The sequence below is a fragment of the Phallusia mammillata genome, chromosome 4 (assembly GCF_965637545.1).
Source record: "Phallusia mammillata chromosome 4, kaPhaMamm4.hap1.1, whole genome shotgun sequence".
Taxonomy (NCBI): Eukaryota; Metazoa; Chordata; class Ascidiacea; order Phlebobranchia; family Ascidiidae; genus Phallusia; species Phallusia mammillata.
In genome coordinates this window covers 19,229,967-19,251,547 of record NC_137255.1, presented here as the reverse complement: position 1 = coordinate 19,251,547, position 21,581 = coordinate 19,229,967, and the positions used below count along the sequence as shown (strand labels likewise).

The 21,581-nt window shown below is 36.5% G+C and overlaps 3 protein-coding genes across 6 annotated transcripts; all 3 read left to right on the top strand.

Annotated features, from left to right (window-relative positions):
- The first annotated feature begins 403 nt into the window (after window positions 1–403).
- Window positions 404–5,198, top strand: LOC145223954 (uncharacterized). The gene is made up of 9 exons (XM_080090369.1): window positions 404–485; window positions 673–744; window positions 1,120–1,313; window positions 1,781–2,242; window positions 2,421–2,656; window positions 3,271–3,456; window positions 3,560–3,625; window positions 3,820–3,912; window positions 4,154–5,198. The coding sequence occupies exons 2-9, from the start codon at window positions 703–705 to the stop codon at window positions 4,912–4,914; spliced, it is 2,040 nt and encodes a 679-aa protein (XP_079946495.1). The 5' UTR covers window positions 404–485; window positions 673–702; the 3' UTR covers window positions 4,915–5,198.
- An 811-nt stretch (window positions 5,199–6,009) lies between these two features.
- LOC145223356 (PX domain-containing protein kinase-like protein) lies at window positions 6,010–16,502 on the top strand. 4 transcript variants are annotated; one of them, XM_080089769.1, is made up of 18 exons: window positions 6,045–6,207; window positions 6,314–6,445; window positions 6,516–6,566; window positions 6,747–6,981; window positions 7,040–7,191; window positions 8,987–9,061; window positions 9,138–9,242; window positions 9,859–9,963; window positions 10,032–10,083; window positions 10,215–10,324; window positions 10,515–10,632; window positions 10,751–10,881; window positions 10,947–11,024; window positions 11,685–11,771; window positions 12,065–12,113; window positions 13,304–13,363; window positions 14,101–14,128; window positions 15,040–15,107. In XM_080089769.1, exons 2-17 carry the CDS (start codon window positions 6,350–6,352, stop codon window positions 14,112–14,114), a joined length of 1,518 nt encoding a protein of 505 aa, XP_079945895.1. In that variant the 5' UTR covers window positions 6,045–6,207; window positions 6,314–6,349; the 3' UTR covers window positions 14,115–14,128; window positions 15,040–15,107. The 4 variants fall into 4 exon arrangements, with proteins under 4 accessions (XP_079945894.1, XP_079945895.1, XP_079945896.1 ...); XM_080089770.1 differs by having other exon boundaries at window positions 14,101–14,133; XM_080089768.1 differs by lacking the exon at window positions 14,101–14,128 and having other exon boundaries at window positions 6,010–6,207; window positions 15,040–16,502.
- A 961-nt stretch (window positions 16,503–17,463) lies between these two features.
- LOC145223936 (uncharacterized) lies at window positions 17,464–21,322 on the top strand. Its single transcript, XM_080090352.1, has 5 exons — window positions 17,464–17,689; window positions 18,585–18,766; window positions 19,154–19,315; window positions 19,469–19,579; window positions 20,992–21,322. The coding sequence occupies exons 1-5, from the start codon at window positions 17,605–17,607 to the stop codon at window positions 21,196–21,198; spliced, it is 747 nt and encodes a 248-aa protein (XP_079946478.1). The 5' UTR covers window positions 17,464–17,604; the 3' UTR covers window positions 21,199–21,322.
- Window positions 21,323–21,581: the final 259 nt, after the last annotated feature.

Here is a 21,581-nt window from a genome sequence, read left to right as displayed (position 1 = left end):
CCGAAAATAAACAGGGTATTTTGTTCAGCGTAGGTTATGTTTAAAATCAGAATATGCAAGACAAGCTTAACCCGTTTTCTACCGCCCAAGACTATCTTAAATTGTGTGCAAAAGGTGCAGAGTGTTTTTATAGCTGTATTGCTTTCATAGCAAACCGATCCCAAATTTTATCTCTACTGTGCGTCTTGTTGCTGACATGGCTAGTGGTTTAACCACCCATGGGGAAAAGGGTGGTAAATCACCCAAGGGTTTAACCACCCATAGGGGAAAATCCATCTTTGCAAAAAGTTAATAATTTACGTTTGCTGGTCTGCTGTGCGAGACTGTCATTCTGATAAAGTAACTTGGTCAGTTAATCAGTTTATAGAAACGTTAAATGACGAATTGCTTTTTGATAGTGATCGCAAAAAATATTGTTGTTAAATGTTGTCATGGAAATACACCTACCATGAATTGGAACAACATGAAACTGTAGCAGTTAACAGGTAAGCTATATAGTTGCGTAACTGAGAATCCAAGGACATAGGCCGACCACTGAAACATTAGAATCGCTTATACTTACGTTTTCATTAACACTTGAACCTATAAACTACGTCTTTAATTATAGCTTGGCACCTAATTTAAAATTGGTCAAAAAGCCACTAACTGTGTTGTGACCGTTTTTCTTGACAGGACGCGATTGCTGATGAAAACAAAACAAGAATGAGTGCAAATATCACGAGGGCTCATTGCCACCTCAAAAAGGTACGTATTGATTAATGTTAGAAAGGTATTAATGAATGTGGTATGTGTTTTAGGCGAGTTGTAAGTTGGGTCGGGATTTTCGGGTTCGGGTTTGAGTTCAGGCTCGGGTCTAATTGATAGCACCGGCTTGACTGAGGCTAAATGCAAATTTGTGTCGTAATTCAAGTTGGTAAACCGAACTTTTGGGCTTAATTCAAGCTTTCTAAAGAAAACTTCGGGTTCGGACGGTTGCAACTTTTAAGACTTGTATATTTTATACAGTTTAGCAATTAGTGTAGCATGTCGGCTATGCATGTTTACTTGTTGCCCAAGTTGCTACAGTTTTGCATATTTTGCACTGAATTTCGCACGTTTTGAATTAATACGTTTATATAGCACACAGCTTTCTCGCGGAGAATTTCCCAGTTGTCGCCTGAAGACCTTCACACCAGTCCTGACACCTACGACTACCTCGGCTGCGGTTCTTACGGTCACGTGCGGCGTTGTTACCATGACGTTTACGACACTGTGGTTGCGAAATGCTACGCTTTGTCCAATAACCAAGACCAGAAGGAAAAGGTGCTTAAAAAGTAAGTCTCGTCGATACACTGGTAGCTTTGTTTGTAAATTTGAATAAAGCTGTAAATGTTACGTTCATTTTTCTAAAGAAATGTACTTGTCCAAATATGTGTGTAAACTAAAAAGATGTGCATTTCCGCAACCATAGCTGATTTATATAGCTGTTGCTAGTATAAGCACTAGCCACTTTTACATATTAAAGCCTGTATTTTTTGCGCTTGCAATTTATTAATAAATTTCAGCAGACACGTGTATGGCGTTTTGTGACGCAAATATTTTGAATTTTTGAATATTTAAAAAAAATGAAAATACTACATAACAGCAGGCGATAATGGATAACCAATCGTGTACCATTTTTATTGTAAGTTATTCCCAGCCAAGGCTTATGCACTAATTGCAAGTAGTTATATTTTCAAAGTCAATATAACTTACATAAAATAAAAATAAAAATATTAAACCTAAGTTTGTACTGCAATAGTGTTTCAAGGGAAGCAAACATTCTGAGCAAGTTGTACCACGAAAATATCGTCAAAATAATTGGGATAACCCGTTGGACTGGAAGCATCGCAATAGTAATGGAATACATCAACGGCGGATCGCTGCACGATTTTCTGCATTCCGACAAAATGGAAAACATCTCGCTTGACATCGGTGTATGCTTCGTAAAGCAGCTAGCAGCGGGTTTGGCGTATTTGCACAATTTCGCAACTGGCACTGTGATTTGCCACGGAGACCTGAAACCGACCAACATACTTCTTACTGACGACCTTGTGATCAAAATCGCTGACCTTGGATCGGCGAATATTCAGGACGCAAACGGGAGGCATGAGGGTTCAGTGTCAATCACCTGTTCCAGCCAATACACACTTCGCTACGTTGCGCCGGAATTTCTACGCAAAACCGATGGATCAGCCAGGACCGCTGCGATGGACATGTACAGGTATGTGTTACGACATTGTTTATGTGCATAAATGTATTTTAAGAATGGTAAATACATATTTTCGCACAAGATTATATGCAAAACTAATCATAAATAAACGCCACAACAGTGTTCTCAATGACCTTTAAACTATGCAATACATTTTTCCCTTACGTCAGTTTTTCTTTTTATTGTGCAGTTTCTCCATGATAATTTTCGAGATTGTGACGAGGCAGCCTGTATACGAAGGCGCCAGGGAACAGCCACTTTACGTGAACATGCTTAGAGGCGATCTGCGTCCGAGCATCAAGATTTTCCAACAGGAGAAGGACAAACCCGAAGTGCAGCACTTTCAAAATGTTTTCAAGTTCTTAAAATCGACAATGGTCCAGTGCTGGGATGCGGAACCACGAAACAGGCCAACCAGTGCCAACCGTAAGTCAAACATAAACGCCACCGTTTTTCTAAGTTCTTCACTCCTTTTAGAGCCATGGCCAAACGATCTTCTAATTAAACACGTATTTTACACTTCAGATATTTTTTCGAAAAGAAGATTTTCACAACACGGTTGTCATAAAATTAGTCGAATAACTAACTTAAGAAGTCATTTAAACAAAGTTTGCTAAGCGTAAATAGGGTTATTGAACTAGCAGCCAAGGTTCACAACCAGTCGCACATGCACCCATGCGCAACAGTGCTATCTTGTGTTGCAAAAATGAAAATGACATAGCAAGGACTACAGGCGTGTTTTTGTGCACAAAAACACCGCTACACCAAAACAGTAGGTTATACTTCCGTTCAAATATATGGCGTGATGTTCAAAACGAGACGAATTGTGACGTCAAAGGATCTTTAGATAGATCCTAATGTTATGGGTGAGTTCACACAACTTAAGGCACCAGGGATAAGGTAAGAACTCAGTTTTAGGGTTATGAACTAATTTTTTTCTTTCCAATAGCCGCCAATGCTTCATCTACCGTTATTAAGCACACTTGCCTGATGTGAGGTTTTCGTATATTTTCTCATAACATTTCCATTGTTTTGTTTAGTTTTGCAACAAGCTGAAAGCGTTTTGAAAACTTGCAATGGGGCTCGCTTGCATTTCGAGTTCAAAAAACTCATGAAATTCAAGCAGCAATCTCGAAAACAAAGTTTGCCTTTACCTAACGCTTCAAGGGTTGGTCTGCATAACATTGCATCCCCGTTTATGGAACTGGCAAACTACAATCACCAAGGTATTTTGATTTTTGTGTAGAAGTTTTCGTGCAATTAACGAACTACATGCGTGTAATATTGGCTTCAATAAACACAAAAAGAAAAATACTTTTATTTGTCAAGAACTTCGCCTTCAACGCTCACACGGTGAAACATTACAGCAAGACCTGTCACCTATTAATGAAGTTGGTATGTTTTTAAAGTTAAGTTTTTCTTTTTTAAAAAGAAATGTTCCATACCCAACACGGTTATTCACGGTTATTTTTAACTTAATTCTTCATTTTTTAAAATCAATTAACCATGTTTTACAATCTAAAAATAAAGTAAAAAACTAAAAGACACAATTTATCGAGCAGTTTAAAACATGCCCTTTTTGAACGCAGATTCTTCTGTATTCGAATCACCAGCACCTAGCACTTCAGTTACGCAATTTTCACCAGGACCGTCTCCATCTAAGGATCCGGCAGCTCATTTAGGTAGGCTTTATTTTTCTACCCGCGCAGTTGGGGTAAAGGCAATTGGTTCGTGATATCATCTTTTAATATTCTTACACCGTTGTAAATGAATCAAACAATGTGAGAAGTAATTTGTTACCCAGATTTAATGAAGTTAATTCTAGCCTATTGTTTGATATTTTTCATATCTTATTGTTATTTACCTTTACAAAAACATGTAAAGTTTGAAAACGTTCTTTAAACTAATTTTACATTTTTCAAGATATGCTGATCAATTTGTGCGAAAAAATAGAAGAACTGAATAGACAGGGAAAGGGAGATGGCCCACTGACCGACTGTTGCAAAGATCTTTCCAGAAAATTAAGAGCAGGCTTGCCTTCTAGAAACCAATTCCCCTTGACGATAAAGTGTATCAGCATCGCAAAAATCTTACAAGGTCGGTCCTTCTATCCAATGGCTGTGGAGTTTCTTACTTGGTCGAAAAAACTCTACGAATTCTTGTCGATGGCGAGTTCGGCGCGATTGTTTTGGGTGGGAAGTATGTCTTCCATTTGCCGAAACTTAGCCGATTCCATGCTGAAAGAATTTCTTGACGACGACGTTCGGGATGAAGTCCTTCCCCTGATGATCAATGTTCTGGAGAAGCTCAACTGCAGAGATATTGCTGCGAACCAGACCAAGCTCGCGTCGTGCCACAACATGCTAAAAAGTGTCATGCACGTTTGCAAGTCTACACGCGACGAAGCTAAAACAAGACAAGCTGCTGATGCCTGTCTTCAGATTACCGACGAATGTTCCACTATTCAAGACTCCCGCGCGCTTTCTGGAATCGTTTACGATTGCGTTGGCGATGTGTACAACGAGCTTGGCGACAGAAAACTCACATTAGAATGCTTCAAAAAAGCAGTCGACAATATTCAATCTGCGAATGTTTGGTTAAACCACGCCACAACGAAAGACGTTTACCTCGAGAGGGTACGGCAAAAACTGCAAGGTATCCTGCCAATACCAACTGCAGTTTAGGCTTTTCTGTAAATATGCCTTTTGGTAATATTGACTCATAGTACCATACGCACTGTTTGAAACCGTTTTTTTTTTCTGACGTAATGTACCCGGTAAACGCAATCAATGTTTGAAAACCACCTAATTTGGAACTAAACAATCTTTCACAAGCAATCAGTTCCAGTAGACTTACAAGGTAAAACTGTACATAGGCCTCTGCAGCGCGATGTTACGCGATTGAGTTTGTTTTCACACGTCATTGTACATATGTGCAGTTTAATGTTGAGAAAATAAAATCTTAATGCATCAAAGTGTTCTTAGCAGATCAATGTTTTTTATGTCCGATCATCGTCAAAATCGGAACAAATTATCAGACTGGTAAATATAATAGAATTTGTAATGGTAAAGTAGGAGATTGCAGAATGAAAAAGATATTTGCCAAAGTTGACCCATTTGGTAATATTAGAGATAGGAGAGCAAGCGTAAAATAAGTTTTGGAAATCTCCCTTGCTCTGCTGGGATTTGTTGTTTAAAGTCATCACTAAAAACTTTTGTGAAGCACTGCAAACAGGTCAAAATGAAATTTAAGAAACTTATGTATGTTATACTACAGTTAAATATTCTGCAGGTGCATCCAGTGTATTAGCTGCAATTTCTAGGTTAATTTGGTTTTTCAACTAGATTTAGATAACGTCCCATAAGAGGTAAATTCCTGTACTCAAGTGTTTCTGATTTGTTTTATCAGTTTGTCAGAATTTTTGGGCAAAAACTAAAATTACCACTGTATAAGCATACTGCATGTCATAGTAATTTATTGATTTCATGCCCTGTATACTGGGTGCTGTGAAGTGTAACAGATGTTCCAATTTGTGTATTGTGGTAAACCTACAAATTGATATTACCTTAGATAACTTAATGGTAAATGGCAACATAACAGTGGTTCTTGTACTTTTTATTTAGCCACTAAGCTACATACTAACTCCAATAAAAAATATTAACATTTTATAATAAAAAAATAAAATGTGAATATTAACTGCACAACATTAGTGTGATCACTGTGATGTTTGTGGGCTGCAAGTCGACTAAAATTGCTTGGTACGCCGAATTTCAGCTTGCAGATCATAGGTCCTAACTGAGACAACTCCTCTAACTCTGACAAAAAATCATCAATCAAAAAAGCTAAATAACAGACAATCCTCACCCCATCAAAAATATCCCTAACCCCAGAAGTTTATAAAATTACACCAATCATCAGCTTAATCCAAGTTTTACATTGAAAACATAGTGGAATCAAAGCTGGCTCTAGTAGTAAAAGTAAGAAAAGTTATATTTTACAGACTAAGTGTAGCCACTAAAACTGTAGTACCATGGTGTTTATTGTTGCCAGCTCATTTCCTTGTATACTACTTGTACTTTTCAGGGTAAAGAATGTAATTTTGTTAAATTTACTGACACCATGTCTGTGTTGGACAAAGAAAAGCCACCAGTCATTGATGACACCATTCCATTGACCTGTGTTATTACTGGAACAGAAACAGTCCAGTCCCACACTGTAAGTTTGAGTTGCTTTGCTTTGATGTCATTAATTATGCACATGTGGCATAACATAGTGTGTTTTGTAGGAATTTATTCTGCGAATTCAGCGTGGTCCATTAAAAGAAAATACATGGGAGGTAAGTTAATTTAGTAATGCTCAATTTTATACAATTTAAACTACTGGTAATTAGAATCAAACTCTTGTATGTTTTTTTGTAATGTAAGCTGCTAGCTCACGGTGGAATAGTTTGAAGACTAGGTGTTTTTTTTTTCAAAGTTAACTCAGAAAATACTTAATAATGAGCAATGAAACATAGATTCGACGGAGGTACAATGACTTTGTGGTTCTGCATGAAACGCTCAAAGTGGCTGGTGTGGAACTTCCATTACCTCCAAAGCGGTTGCTGGGCAACATGGAAAGGGAGTTTATTGCTGAGCGGCAGCATGGGCTTGAGACTTTAATGACTACCATCCTCAAACATCCAATGTTAGCTGCCAGTGATGTTGTGAAGAAGTTTCTGGACACTATCAATTATAACACAAATCACACAGGCCTGTGAAAGGTTAGTTTCTGCTTTCAATTCCAAACTAACAACATTTTTAATTCTAGAATTGGCACTGCAGTTTGTATCCATGTTTCTGCGGTCAGATCCATCATGGGAAGTTGTGGAACCCTTGCGTGAAATGGGCTGGCGAATAAGAAAAAGCTTTTTTCTTATAAAGCCTAAAGATCAGCCAAAGCAAAGAATGTTGCTATCTTGGGTAAATGATAATTATGGGTCCCCTTCCCTGAAGGGGACACATATTGTTTTTGTCCGTATTTTTTTTTTCTTTTTTTCTTTTTTCTTTTTTCTTTTTTCTTTTTTCTGTCTAACGCTGGTTTGTAACGCTCGTTTGGTCAAGAAAGAGTGCTTCAAATTTATTCAAATTTGGACATATGTTAGATATTAATCCAAACTTGGTCCACCTGAAGTTTGACCCCAAATTACCCAGCGGTTCACCCACAGGCCCCCGAAACGTAAAATTTTTAACGCTGGTCTGTAACGCTCGTTTAGTGAAGAAAGCGTGCTTTAAATTTATTGAAATTTGGACATATGTTAGATATTAATTCAAACTTGGTCCACCAGAAGTTTGACCCCAAATTACCCAGCGGTTCACCCACAGGCCCCCGAGACGTAAAATTTTTAACGCTGGTTTGTAACGCTTGTTTAGTAAAGAAAGAGTGCTTCAAATTTATTGAAATTTGGACATATGTTACATATTAATCTGAACTTGGTCCACCTGAAGTTTGACCCCGAATGACCCAGCGACACATCCACAGGCCCCCGAAACGTAAATGTGTCTAACGCTCGTTTGGTCAAGAAAGACACTGTAGGCAGAAGTCCCAAGAGAGTACGTTTACGAATAATAGGGCAGAGCGGGAGGGCTCAGCTTGACGTCGGACAGACGTTTTACGAGACGTCGTTTCGGTGATTAGAAATCAGCTGTTTTGCACAGCAATGCTATGTCGTTTTATTAAGTTATCACTCACATTTTCAGTTTTGGCAAAGGTTTCACACATATGACGCGATTTAAACCTAATAAGCGTGCTTCGGTTTCGTATAATGTCAAGCAAAACTTTGTTAAACAAACTAAATATGAAAAAATAAACTTGACTTTTTTGCAAGATAAAAGTTTTTTAAATGCTCGTTGTCAGGTTGGCCGCGGGTTACTTAAGGTCAATTAGTAGGTATTACTAACACAGTTCAGAACTTTCTTTCGCCATAACGTAGCGTTTTTTTTTGTTTTTTTTTAATCAAATACTCAAGGCATGTATAAATTAGGTCAAACGGTGTTGTTGAACACCAAGGACGGCGTGCTATTGAAAACGGTGTCAAAAGGTCAAACAGTCGTTTGGTGTGTGCACCCTAAAGGTTCCTACAGGTCAATGGTAGGCCTACTCATTTTGCGAAACAAAGTTAAATGAAAAACTCGTTTTGCGAAACAAAGTTAAATGATGTATACACTTGCGGCAAATCGCTTTTTAATTGTCTGTAACACAACTGTTACAGCTTTCTAGAAAAAATTGTGTTTAAAACCCGACCTTGGACGACAATATCTGGGTCAAAGCAAGAGATTAAATTGAAAGTATTTGTTTCGTTCTTTTTTAATGTTTTTGTAATTATACGACAATAATAGTGCCAAAAAATACAACAAAATTTTTCATTGTTGTGTTAACGCTTTCTAAAAATTTGTTCTTAAGAATTTAAAAATCACCGCAACATTTGTTTACCGTAACTCCGCACAAACACGCATGTGGGGACCCATTAGTTTTTGTTTACAAAAACAATCATATGTGTAGATCAAATGATGTGTATAGTAAATTGGTAAATATCGTATAAAATATATAAAATGGAAGTATATCAGAAAGCCACCATTCTAGTTAATATTTTCTTAACCTAATCCCAAATAGCAATCACACAACAAATTTAATGAAAAAAGGCTAGATTATTGGTTTAGTGAATTCAAAGCTGCGTTGAGTTCACCTTGCTGTTTTCAACTTGTATGTTTATCTCAGGTTGAGTACGGCCCAGATCGTTTGCTTTCTTCAAAAGATCAAGCTTCTGTAATGAAACTTCTTCCAAACATACAGGTACTTGTTGCAACTAGTGGTATTACATTTTCTTGGAAAATTGCTTCTGATTTAATAATACTTTTTTGTTTTTTAGCATCCTTCTATTTATCCTATCGCCCATGCACTTGCAAATGAAAATGGTGCACTTACAATAAAAGGGTTCCATAAAGATGGCTCTCTTAGAGACTATATATGCAAGGTATTGTTGGCAATGTGCGAATTTTGCTACATAATGTTTGCTGTAAATAGACACAATCAAGGTTTCGTTATGATCTTTAGGAAGAAACATCTCAGTAACAAAATCTACAATCAATCAGCATGATGATAAAAACAGCAACAAAATAAGATGTAATTTTTTTACTGAGATGTCGTATGTTTACAGGCATTTAAACCTTCAAATGTCCAAGCTGTGTTGATGTAGTCTGCTTATATATATCATGGTTTTTTGATGTGGCACAGATATTTGTCAAAAATGTGTGCAAGATTATAACAGAGATGTGGGCATCTTTGGAGGATTAATATTGTTGCAAATTTTCTGCATTTTTGGCAGGTTTTAAGTTTTTTGGCACAAACAGGCATTATTTTAATGTGAAATGATTATTAGTAACAATTAGAGTCATTGGGCAACTTGCTTTCAAACACAATTAGGCACTTGAAGGCCAAATAACCAGTACATAATTGAATTGTAATACTTTCAAGTAGCTCTGTTGCCTATCTTCCACTGGCTGAAAAATAGAAGTATAGCTATACTACTCTTAAATATAGTCACTCTTAAATGATTCACAAATGTTGAGATGACACCATTTTTTTTTCAGACTAAGACGATGAAAACACCTTTTTTAAAGAAATATGCAAACCCCAAATCACCCATATGCTTGCCCATTCCGGAGCTAAGACAATACGGAAGACAAATTTTGGAAGTAAGTTGTATTTGTCACAGGACGATGTGAACTTCTATTGTTTTATCATATAAAAATTAATGTTTCAGGTTTTGAAATTTCTAAATGATAAAGGTCTTGCCTTTCACCACTTGCACTCAGGTATGTGAAAATGGTGTGAGAAAGTTATATAAAGGTTATGTGCTGCTTTTTCTATATTTGTGTCTATCATATGTGTTGTTTTGTACAAAACTGTATTTACAAAGGACATGTCCAATTTGTGTTTGTTGCAGGAAATGTTTTGATTGAAAAGGAAGTCTGCAAGCTAACGGACATTGAGAATTATCTCTTGGGAATTCCACCATTCTATAAACCATTCTACAGCCAGTTTCGAAAAGTCCATGTAAGTTATCAAATTTAAAAATTAAATTTTGAATGAGATAGCTGCAGATAACTGAACTTATCTGCAGCTATCTCATTCAAAATTTAATTTTCAACTACAAGGCAAAACTTTTCTGCTGAGAAAAACAGTGTCCCCATTGTGTGCCAACAAAACTCATGTAGTGTTCTAAATTTCATCCTATTTATGTCAGAGTTCTGAGTCAATCGATGTGTACAGCTTTGGTCAACTACTGTATGAAATGGTTTATGGGCGCCCACTTAACCAAGCAACAATTGACTTCCTTCCGCCACAAAGTCCTGCAGAAATTAGTGAGTTTCTCCTTACTATTACACAAAAATAAATTGCCAAACAATATGCAAAAAAAATCATTTTTGTTTGATGGATTCATGTTTCCTTTGCGTTTGCTGCAAACTTATGCATTTTCAGGGTCTGTTTTGGAATCAATTTTAAGTTCAGAAGCATGCAAAAATGGCTTGCCAACCCTTGAAGGTCTACTCAGTCACCCATTCTTTGCTGATGAAACTGTAACAACTGTTGGAATTAAGCCACAGTTAAAGGTACAAATGTTGCAGATAACCTTGTTGGTTTTGAACATTAATGCTAAAAGAAACATATTTTGTAGATCCCTAGTAAATTGAAGGAAACTTTCCGGCAGTACAAAGAAGCTTTGGAGAGAAAATTAAAGGAAGAACAGAAAGTAGTAAGTTACATATTGGTACAAGTAAGAATAGTCATTGGTTACTTTTAAGTGAATGATTGTGTCCTGTGCCATTTTGTCAGTTTGTTGATTAATATTAGTTACCTCAATGGTCATTAGTATTTCTTTGTTCCAGACGGGGCACACTTTAATTTTTTCTGCAGTTTTTTTTGGCATAGAATGTTGATTTGATATTAATTTTTAAGGCTGTTAGATACAAAAGTGAAATGTGTAATATATGTTCATTCTGACAAGCAGTGAAAATTATGTTTTTTTAAATGTTAGTTATTGCTGTGTTATGGAAATACTAAACATTGCCTGAGCTGGTTGAAATTAGAATGTTAACTACTTGTTCTTAGCAGTGTATTGATTGCTGTGTTTGATCCTGTAGGCCCAGCCTTACCTGCTTGTCTCCTATAATACATAAGTAACATCTTTTCATGTGTGAGATCATGCATAATTGTGATGATATTTTTAATGAAAAGCTAAATTGCAGAATTCCCTATTAGATTTGCTGATATTGCATACTAGCATCCTTGTGAAACTGCAAAACTAGCAGTAAATAACTTTCTTTTTCACTTGTTGTCATTAGATGGTTGATGGGTTTATTGTTAATTGCCAATTGGTAAGTGATATATTATGACCCAACTACCTTGTGTACAGATTGGACAAGTACGACGTTTGTCCAAGGCAAAAGTTCACCACAATTCAGAGAGTGAAAGGAGAAGGAGGAAATTAGAAGCAAGAAAGGTTTGTTGTTTGAATATCTTAACCAGTATATGGCCCATGAATATGTAGATGAACCTGTAGTTTGTGCTTAAATGCAAAAGACAAACAGAGAAATTTTTTTTATTAATGACATAAAATCTATTTGTGTTATATTTACATGATTGTAGCTTGTTATTATCTGAACAAAAAAAAACTTTTATCTGATCATATTCATGTGCTAGTGCTAGTACATCTTCATAAATTGTTTGGTGTGGAAATAAAGATGGCCATGTGTGATGAAGCTGTAAACCTTTATCGATTTATGTGGTTTGTAGAAATCTCAAAAGAAGCTGGAGCTTGTTGAAGAGAATCCAGACCAGTCAAGTAAGTTCAACAAAGAAATGACTTTCTGTCTTGTTAGATTATGAAATAAAGTGTTAAGAGGTGATCTGCAATTCATCAAGTGTATAAAACCTAGAGTAAAAGTCCCCATGTGCTAATTATGGGTCCCCTTTCTTGAAGGGGACGCATCTTGATTTCACTCAGTTTTTTTTCTTTTTTTTTTTTTTCTTTTTTTCCGCTGAAGTTTGTCCATGCACTTTTGGCATCAAATCTCTGATGGATTTGGATGAAACTTTCACAGATGGTAGATATGGTCATGTAAATGTGTCCCCTGCTTCGTTTGACTTGATAACCCCAGTATTTAGAATTAGTCATTTATGGGTGTCAATTGTTGTGTTCAACCCTGTTGCCCCAACAATAATGTCTGAATTGAATGAAATTTTGAAACCTTTTAGAGTATGTTATTTAAAATTGTCGATTGTTATGTTCAACCCTGTTGCCCCAACATTTACCCCACTAGCCCCCCAAAATGGTTCAATTTTTTAAACAATGTCTGAATTAAATGAAATTTGTACAGCTTGTACAGCACCATTTATAGGTGTTGATTGTTGTGTTCAACCCTGTAGCCCTATTATTTACTCCACTGGCCCCCTATAATGGCGTGCAATTCGCCATTAATAGGAGCTGATTGTTTCGTTTTGTTCTATTTTCTCACTATTTAACACTTTTTTGCTCAGATGACCATAAATTAAAAAAACCTTCAAGAGTGTATGAATGGAATGAATTTAAATAGTTTGTACTGGATATAGCATATTTATAAATGCTCAGTACCATTCACTGTGTTTGACTTAACAATACCAAACTTTCTCATTGTTATCTCTTGAAGTGCATTATTTACAACTTTGCATGTGTGGGGGACCCATGGTTATAAACCAAGGTTATAAAAGACAGTGGATGATATAGGACCCATATATAAATAAGTGTAGGAAATATATTAATGTTTCAAAATATGCTATAGTGTATATGCAAGGGCAATATGTGCTAAGCCACCCTTCTAGTATTGACTTACATCCAATATATATTCACATGGCAAACAGCAGTTAACCAACCTAGATAGTTCATAGGTTTCAAACTTGTAACCTTTATTGCTAAATTCTTGAGTTTCCTATTTAGAGGCATAACATTTTGAACCAAATTGTTTTCATTGTTGGGTTTGACAATATATTTTTCAGAGGCGAGTACTCCAACAACTCCAACACCAACAGCGACATCTAGTGAGGCAACAACACCAGGTAATTATTATGTCACCATCTGCATTGTTCATTTTTTATCAACCTTCACTCGCTTTTAACCAACACCGCCTTGGATCCACCGACTGGTTGCGTTTATTGCTTGATTTTCATTGGTATTCTGTCAAGGTTTTGGGTTTTGTTATGCGGTTTGAAGTATTAGTTTGCTGATTAAATAACACATAGGTTTTGGTAGGACTTTGGTGTATTCACTTTCAAGGTAGTGATACCATTAAATAACGTTTTGTAAAAGACTGTTGTGTTACTTTAGACTAAAGCAACTGTAGTTTTTTTTAAATCTATGAATGGTTTACAAATCTAAATCTGATCTAGTTTTGCTGGAGTAAACCTTATGTTAAGGTAGTGGGATTTTTGCAATTACCTGTTATGTGTGGAAAATATGCTTGTACCAGCTTTTCTAAATATTATAACAAGTAGAGCTACATCAAATATCTTTTCCCGGTATCTGTATTGTTTCAGTTTTTAGAAACATGTTTGTAGGTAACATAAGTATGTTGTTTCTGAAACCATCTGTCCCTATTGCAAATTTACAAAAACGGAAGTTGAAAGAAAAGATTGTGTTGTAACAACTCACATTTGGTAAAAAAAACAAATTTATTTGGGCCCACTTTTGACTTTAAAACAAAATACAATCAGTTGTCAAAGTGATAATTTTGCTGCATCAATACCTTTTTATTGCTACCGTGTTCTCGAATTATTCCATTGTTCTTTCCATGAAGCTTCAACGTCATAAAACAGGACTGGAAGGTCAGGTTTGTGCACGGTTGCTCGTTGCGTGTTTGCATGTGTGTGCATGACGTCACAGAGATGATACTTGCTTGCCTGCGCCACCATGCGGTGACGGAGAGTTTCCTGTAGTACCTGTTAATTAATTTGGGTGTCCAAACATGGCAACATGTCACTGATTTGCACAAAAATTTACTAACTTCCTGTTTTGTTCCAATTATTTGACTCAAAAAATCCACAACACAAAACAAACCTTTCTTTGGTTTTTGAAAACGTATGCCGCATTATCTGAGGTGTCGTTTTTTAATTTGGAAAAAAAACAAATTCTGTTGTAGAATCTTGTTTATTTCCGAATGTTTCAGAACATTTGGTTGCACAGATGTTGCAAACAAGACATACAAAAGATTGATCAGTTTATTTATTTGAATTTATTACTGGCATACTTACGGAGTACCTTATGCTGGAGTGTGAAGACTCGCTTTCTGTTTGTTTGGGCTGCTAAATACCTCGCCGTATAAGTTTGTTTTTTACTTGTCAAAGAACTGAATTGAAGTCGGTAACTTCGCAGGTATCTATAAGGCACGCTCAAATGACATACAAACGAGGTTTCGATAATACAGACTCCCCGAAAAAAAAGTTCACGAGCAAATGGGTATTTTCTGGAACAAAACAATGAAACCAGTTAAGAGTTGAATAACTTTCATATTCCTCTTTTCCATTCAGCTACAGGGCACCCATCTTCGGTTCATGTCACGCTATGACCATCTAACACAATTTCTACCAAGGCTTTTTAACAACATAGCAGCCGTTTTTTGTTCTTCTGCAACGTTGTTACTCATTGATTTTCAGCCTCGGCTAGTTACCCTGCAACTAACTCATTTATTCCTATTTAAACCCTAACATCTGTATTGAACTTGCGAATTTACCCGCAGTTACAAGTATTCCTCCTCCTCCGCCGCCTCCTCCTTCTATGGCTCCTCCCATTCCTCCTGCTCCTCCGGTGTCTCCTCCACCCCAAGCGTCAGGAGCAGGAAGAGGAGCGCTGCTCGGCTCCATACAGGGATTTAAGAAGGGAGGTTTGCGCAAGTCAGTCACAGTGGATAAGTCCGGACCAAGAGTATGATTTCTCAATGTCAATCATTTCATAGGCTTATTTCTGGATATCAGCTTGATTTGGTATTTAGGTGCAGGTGGCCCACAAATTTTAAAATGTTAAGAAGTAGAAATTATTTTTTGCAGCTACATAATTAAAAATAAAGTAACGCATCAAACCCTTAAGTTGGATCTTATTCGTTAACTGTCTATTTGGTCAAAGTATTGTTGAGTTGAATGGTGTTTGTAGCAACATGTGATTTCATTTTTGATTTTCTGATTCAAACGAACCAATGTCATATTTACGTTTTTACTAGTGATGCACCGAACCCGCCTAAAAAGGTTCGGGCCGAAACCGAATATTTGGCCACGAGGCCGAATAATTTCGGCCGAATCAGGCCGAACCTAAAACCGCATTTCTTATGGGTGTTTTTAACTGAACCTTGTGTTGTTGATGCAAGTGAACTCAGTTATGACAACCAAAATCACTTTCACAATGCGAAAGCTTCACTAAACTTGTAACATTTCGCAGACAATGTGGCAAGTATTTTATAGATACAAAAAATAGTTAATTTATGATGTTTCGTATTGGCGAAAATGAAAATTTGGGTATTAATTCCATGCAATCAAAAAGTTCGGTTTCGGCCGAATTTTCAAAAAAGTTCGGGCCGAAACCGAAACATCGAAAACCAGCGTATTCGGCCGAAATGTTCCGGCCAACCGAAACTTCGGTGCATCACTAGTTTTTACTTCACCTCGCAATGTTCCTATTTCAGAATGTTTTTTCGCTTTTTCTCCACTATCCGTTTACATTATTGGCGATCGAACGTGTAGCGCATTTTTCCATTTAAGTCTCAATCCCGTTTTGTGTATTCAGCCTATGATTTGCCATTCGTCTGTAGCAATTATCAAAACAGCATCAACGGCTCATGATTGAGAAAAATTTTGTGCACGATCCACGAACTGGCCCAGTATACTTTGGTAAAAAGGTGTTGAAAATTTTCGTGTGGTATCGAAATCAAAAGGCACATCCGACTCTAAATGTATATTATGCTCCCTTCTACACAACCTAGGGTGGGTAATGCTAACAATTTATGAGATTTAACATGTCAAAAAAGGGTTATACATTGGACCAAACGTAAAGGGATTGGTTTGGAACCACTTCTCATTTATAAGCTTGAAATATTTTTGACTGTAAGATCTGATTTTCGCAATGTATTAGCGTGTGTGATGTTCCCCACAGCAGTTGTCATTCTAATGTATATGTTTGTGCAATAAGTCTATTAGACAAATTTTCATTTCATTCACCCTGTGTGTTGTTGCGTGATTTTAAGTGAAACGTAAAGTGTGCAGTTATTCTTATTTTTTTAAATTGCAAGGGAGTTTTAGATCAACAACAAATCTGTTGGTTTTGGAATTTCCATAATAATTGCCACTTGTCAAGCATTTGGTTTGGCCAGATTAAGCAAGTAACATATTTCTTACTCTGACTAAATAATGATAGACTGCGAAGTGGGAGTTCAGTCTATCACACAAAACAGAATTTGCCAATAACTAGAATTGTCTGATTGACGATTAAATGGTTAATGGCAGCTTTGGAAAACAAAAGGCGGTTAGCATAGAAGCAAAATTCGCGGTCCAAGTCATTAGTCAAGAAACATCCAGTTCGGAATACAGTAAACCGGATTCGGTTTATCCGGATCTTCGCCTAATTCGAACAAAACTTAAGGTACGAAGAAGGGATAGCAGAAAAAAGGTGGACGAGAAGGATCAAAAGAAGGTTGAGGTTAAAAAGCAGAAAGAGAAATGAACCCTTACGCAATAGGCTAGTCTAAATCAGTGGTTCCCAACTCGTTCCAGCCTGTAAAAATAATATCGTGGACCATTTCTTTTTGGAGTAAGATTGAAGTACGCATACGAAACAACCATTTGAACATAATTCTTCAAAAACGATTTTCAAGAAGTGAGATACAAATACTAACAGCTATCAACGAATGTAGTGGACCACCCGAAAAGTCATCATAGAAATCCAGCTGAGAACTACTGGTCTAAATAAACCATTTAAGACACAAAAAACACCGCAAAGTTAAGAAGTTGATGTCGTTGTTACGACCGTACGTAAAATTTGGTAAAATGCGTAGTTATGTTTAAGTTGAATTGAAGGCAGTTTTGACAACTTTTGCGTAAATGTTTGTTATTGTGTTCCGGATGACTGGGTTTGTGCTTCAGACTGATTTAAATTCCTCCAAATGCTTCAAGCGTGACGCTTTCGCCGCATGTCAGTTGCCACAGGTAAACTTCTGTGACTGAGGCTGCTTTGAAGTTAATCAAAGCAGGACTGTCACTGAAGCAGGATTGTGTTGATGTTTATGCTGCTTTTAGTTTAGAACAGCACTTTAACAAAAATGGTAAAAGTGATTTGTGCTGGTGCACCAAAGACTGGAACGAAATCTCTTGCAAGGGCGCTTCGTATATTAGGCTATAATGAAGGTTTGTAAAACGTCTTTTGAATTAGAGTTTGTGTCAAGTTACGTAGCGTTTTGTAAAGGACAATGGCATTGAAATAATTGGGTCTTTTTTACATGACATTAAACTGACAGACATAACTTAACCAAAATAAAAGTCGGTTAGACAAAAACTGTACGAAGTTTATAACGATGTTTTTAAAGTCATGTGATCTATGACAAACCACATATTAAACAGGCAAGAAGAAAAGTTACACACAATATACATACAGCTAATGCACCGGTAATAATTGCTTGCTATAAGCATGACCAATAAGTTAAAAATTACCTTATATACTTCGTAGGCATAATGCAGTGTTTGTTTAGCGTACGCCGTACAGTATAAGTCATTACTTGTTTTGGCCGTTAAAATTACCTTACATAATTTTAAGTGCTATGTAACGCTTTCTTTTACGTGCCATTGTTTATGCAAAGCGTCACGTAAGGTGGGTCATGATAAACACGACCACCAATTCAACGAATCACACGACTAAAACGAAAGACAACGGTATAAACTCGCACAGCACAAACACACAATACGTGAACATACCAACTGTTTGGGGTTTGTGCAGTTAAACGGGCGTGAAATAATGAATAAATTCAGCACAGCACCATGGTCAGCTCAAATCAGCAATTTATAAATACTAGCTGCCTGAGCGCTTAGATACATACCATGGCTGTCGACTCGACAGCAAACACACACGTACCCCGAGGTAAATTTACAAACAGATTGCGACATCCAACGTACACAGAAGGCAATCAACTTATCCAAAGGAACACTAATTTTCCTATCGGTGGTTGACAATTGTAACGTTTCCCTGAAAGTTTAAATTCACACTGGTTGGTAAAAACGACGTAACATAAGTGTTTGTTTGTCGTAGTTTACGATTACGAAGAAGGATTGGAATTCGCATTTGACGAATGGGAAGAAATATTGCATAATCGTAGCACAGATGTAAACGCGGTTCTGGAGAAAGTTTATTCCAAGGACTGTGAAGCAGTGGTCGACCTTCCACATTCACACTTCTTTGAATTTTTCCTCAAGCGATGGCCAGATGCAAAGGTATTTGCATTTGATTAACTTTGAGCATTATCTAAGTTGCTTAATAGGATTGGTCGAAAATACATGAGTGTGTAGTTTCACAAGAAAAAAAATTGAACTTTATTACATGTACAAAATACATGGCATACATATTCTCAGACCCAAATACAATGTATGAAAAACTGGGAACGAATCGAATGGTAGATGAAAGATGAATCAAATGCCCGCTAGTAAGACACCAAATTGCCACAAATGAAAAATCTAAATACTCGACCAAATGATTAAACCTGCTGGTATTATAAACACTTAAACAGTACTTGAAACTACCCTGTGTGTACATCAAAACCTACTTAATTTGTGACGAAATCCATGCAAAAGAAAAAAAGGCAACAACATATTTATTTCCAGGTGATTTTAATGACCAGAGACGAGACCTCGTGGTTTACCAGTTTTGCAGACATGCTTAATTTGGCTAAAAACCAACATTGGATGCTGAATTTATTGGTGTACTTCGTCCCTGCCAGTCGGCGTATCAGAGTTTATCACGAAAAACTCTTTTCTACGGTGTTGGTAAGTATAGAAATTTATAAACTCTATTTTTTCCATGCATATTAGTATACAACGATAAAATTGCTGCAACTGACAACTATTGAATATAGCATATTTGTACACAATTGAAGGTATTGTAAAATCAGACAATTATTTTCGGGTTTTCATACATAGGGTTCGGAAGCACCGAACGAGCTAAAATGGAAGATGTGGTATCGACGTCACAATTGTTACGTAAAGGAGACAGTGCCCCCCAACCAACTCCTTGTGTTTAACATCTCAGAGGTAAACACATTTAAAGAAAGGATAACCATAAAGAGCAGCATGTAAGGCGCATGTAACTAAGCGCAAACGATGACAATGGCATGTGCAATAAATGACTGACGTATGTGTTTAACCCTTTAACTGCCGAATTTGTTTTGACAAAAAATGATGTTTAGACATGCTCTTGCTCTTTTAGGTTTTATGCAAAATCGATAGAAGATAGGCAAAAACTTTCTCTGGGAAAGTTGTTGGGTATATAATTTTCTACAATTTTAAGATAACAAAATTTTCGATGACGTCATCACCTATGAAATGACGTCATTTTAATTCTATTTTTTCATGAAATTGCAGTTTATTGATGTTTTTCGTTACAATTATTAGTTACAAGTTGTTTTACAAACACTTCGTTACAAAATTTTATCTGTGTTATTTTGATTACGTCATTAATTAGCTCATGACGTCATAATCATTAATTTCAGTTTGTTATTTTACAGTATTAAATAATAAAATTAATGTTTTTGAGGGTATGGAACTTGTTTTCAATAATATTTATTGGCTAATTTGACATTTCACTGACTTATTATAATGTTTACCAACCAGCTGTACACACATAATGCATTCACAAGTTTTTTTAAATGGAATGTTTATTATGTATTATTACACCACAACATGTAAAATTTGTAAACACAGTGCATATAAGTTTGCAGAAAAAACACAATTTCAAGCCTTCCCAAGGTACTTTGCATTGATTCTTCTGTATTTGTTGTCCATTCGTGAGGCCACATCTCCTCATCATTTGACAAATGTAAATGCATTTGTGGGCCAGATACAATCATAATATAGGTCAGCAAGCACCAACTTCCAAAGTCAAAGTGCTTCTGCAACAGTTGTTTTCTTGATAAATAACTGTTGTCACCACTAATAATAAAGCTAAACTGACTCATACAGTTGTATATTCAAGCAAATCAAGGCAAATTTACAGGCCCGAACTACCCACTTTCAAGCCCAATTCAGCTGCACACATATCAAATTGTAAACAAAGATGGCCGCAACACGCACGCAAAGCCCTGAAATCAACTCCAAGCAGCTGTCTGTGAATCAGTCAAGCGTAAAATATCAAAAAACGGCTCAAAAACAAAAATTTGAAAAAAACTTGTTTTTTCACTTTCTCCTTACTGTAATTAATTTTTTTCAAATACTAACATTTCATTTTTTTCAAATAAATTGAAGCCAATATGCACAAGCTTTCCAACGCACCCCAGTTGGAAAAAAAATTCGCACTAATACGATTTTTGTCGCTGTTAACAACGAGGCATGTCTCCATGCGCATTTATGCGCCCGTGGCAGTTAAAGGGTTAAAGCTGAAAATTAAATACTTGGGATGACAATTTCACTGGGCCGCACGAGGGAGCTATAATATCATTTTTATTTAGGGTTGGGATCCACTTTGTGCATATCTGGACAAAGACATTCCAGACGAACCATTTCCATTCGAGAATAAGGCTGGATCGAAGACGTCGATCGTTGAGCGAGTTATCGAAGATACCGCGATCGTAAAACGAATAAAACTTGAAGCAACGATTATATTGTCGGTTGCTCCGATCCTCTTTCTTGTTTTAATCTATTACTTTTTCTTTTAAATTATATATTTTACTTGTCATTAGGAAAGCTACCTGATTGAGTTTTCCTTGCCAAATACACTGTCTAGTTCTATTTTCAATGTGTTACTTTGACTGTCATTAAAGAATTTCAAACGGGTGGTTACTCAAGTTTCTATACCTACCGCAGCGCTGTGTACAAGCTCCGGCCAGTGTAAAACAGATAGGGCGTCAGTTCTTAAGATCCATGTCTATAGGGTTTTAGATTTAGCAGGAAATAGTGACCTAGGTTTAGGTTTTAAGGATCCAGTACAGCCCGCGTAACGTTGCGGGATAAAGTTTCTAATAGCATTAGGGCTTGATTAGGTTAGCTGACTTGTTTTGAAGTAAACCTAACCCGTTAAAAAAATAACTGAACATGTTGT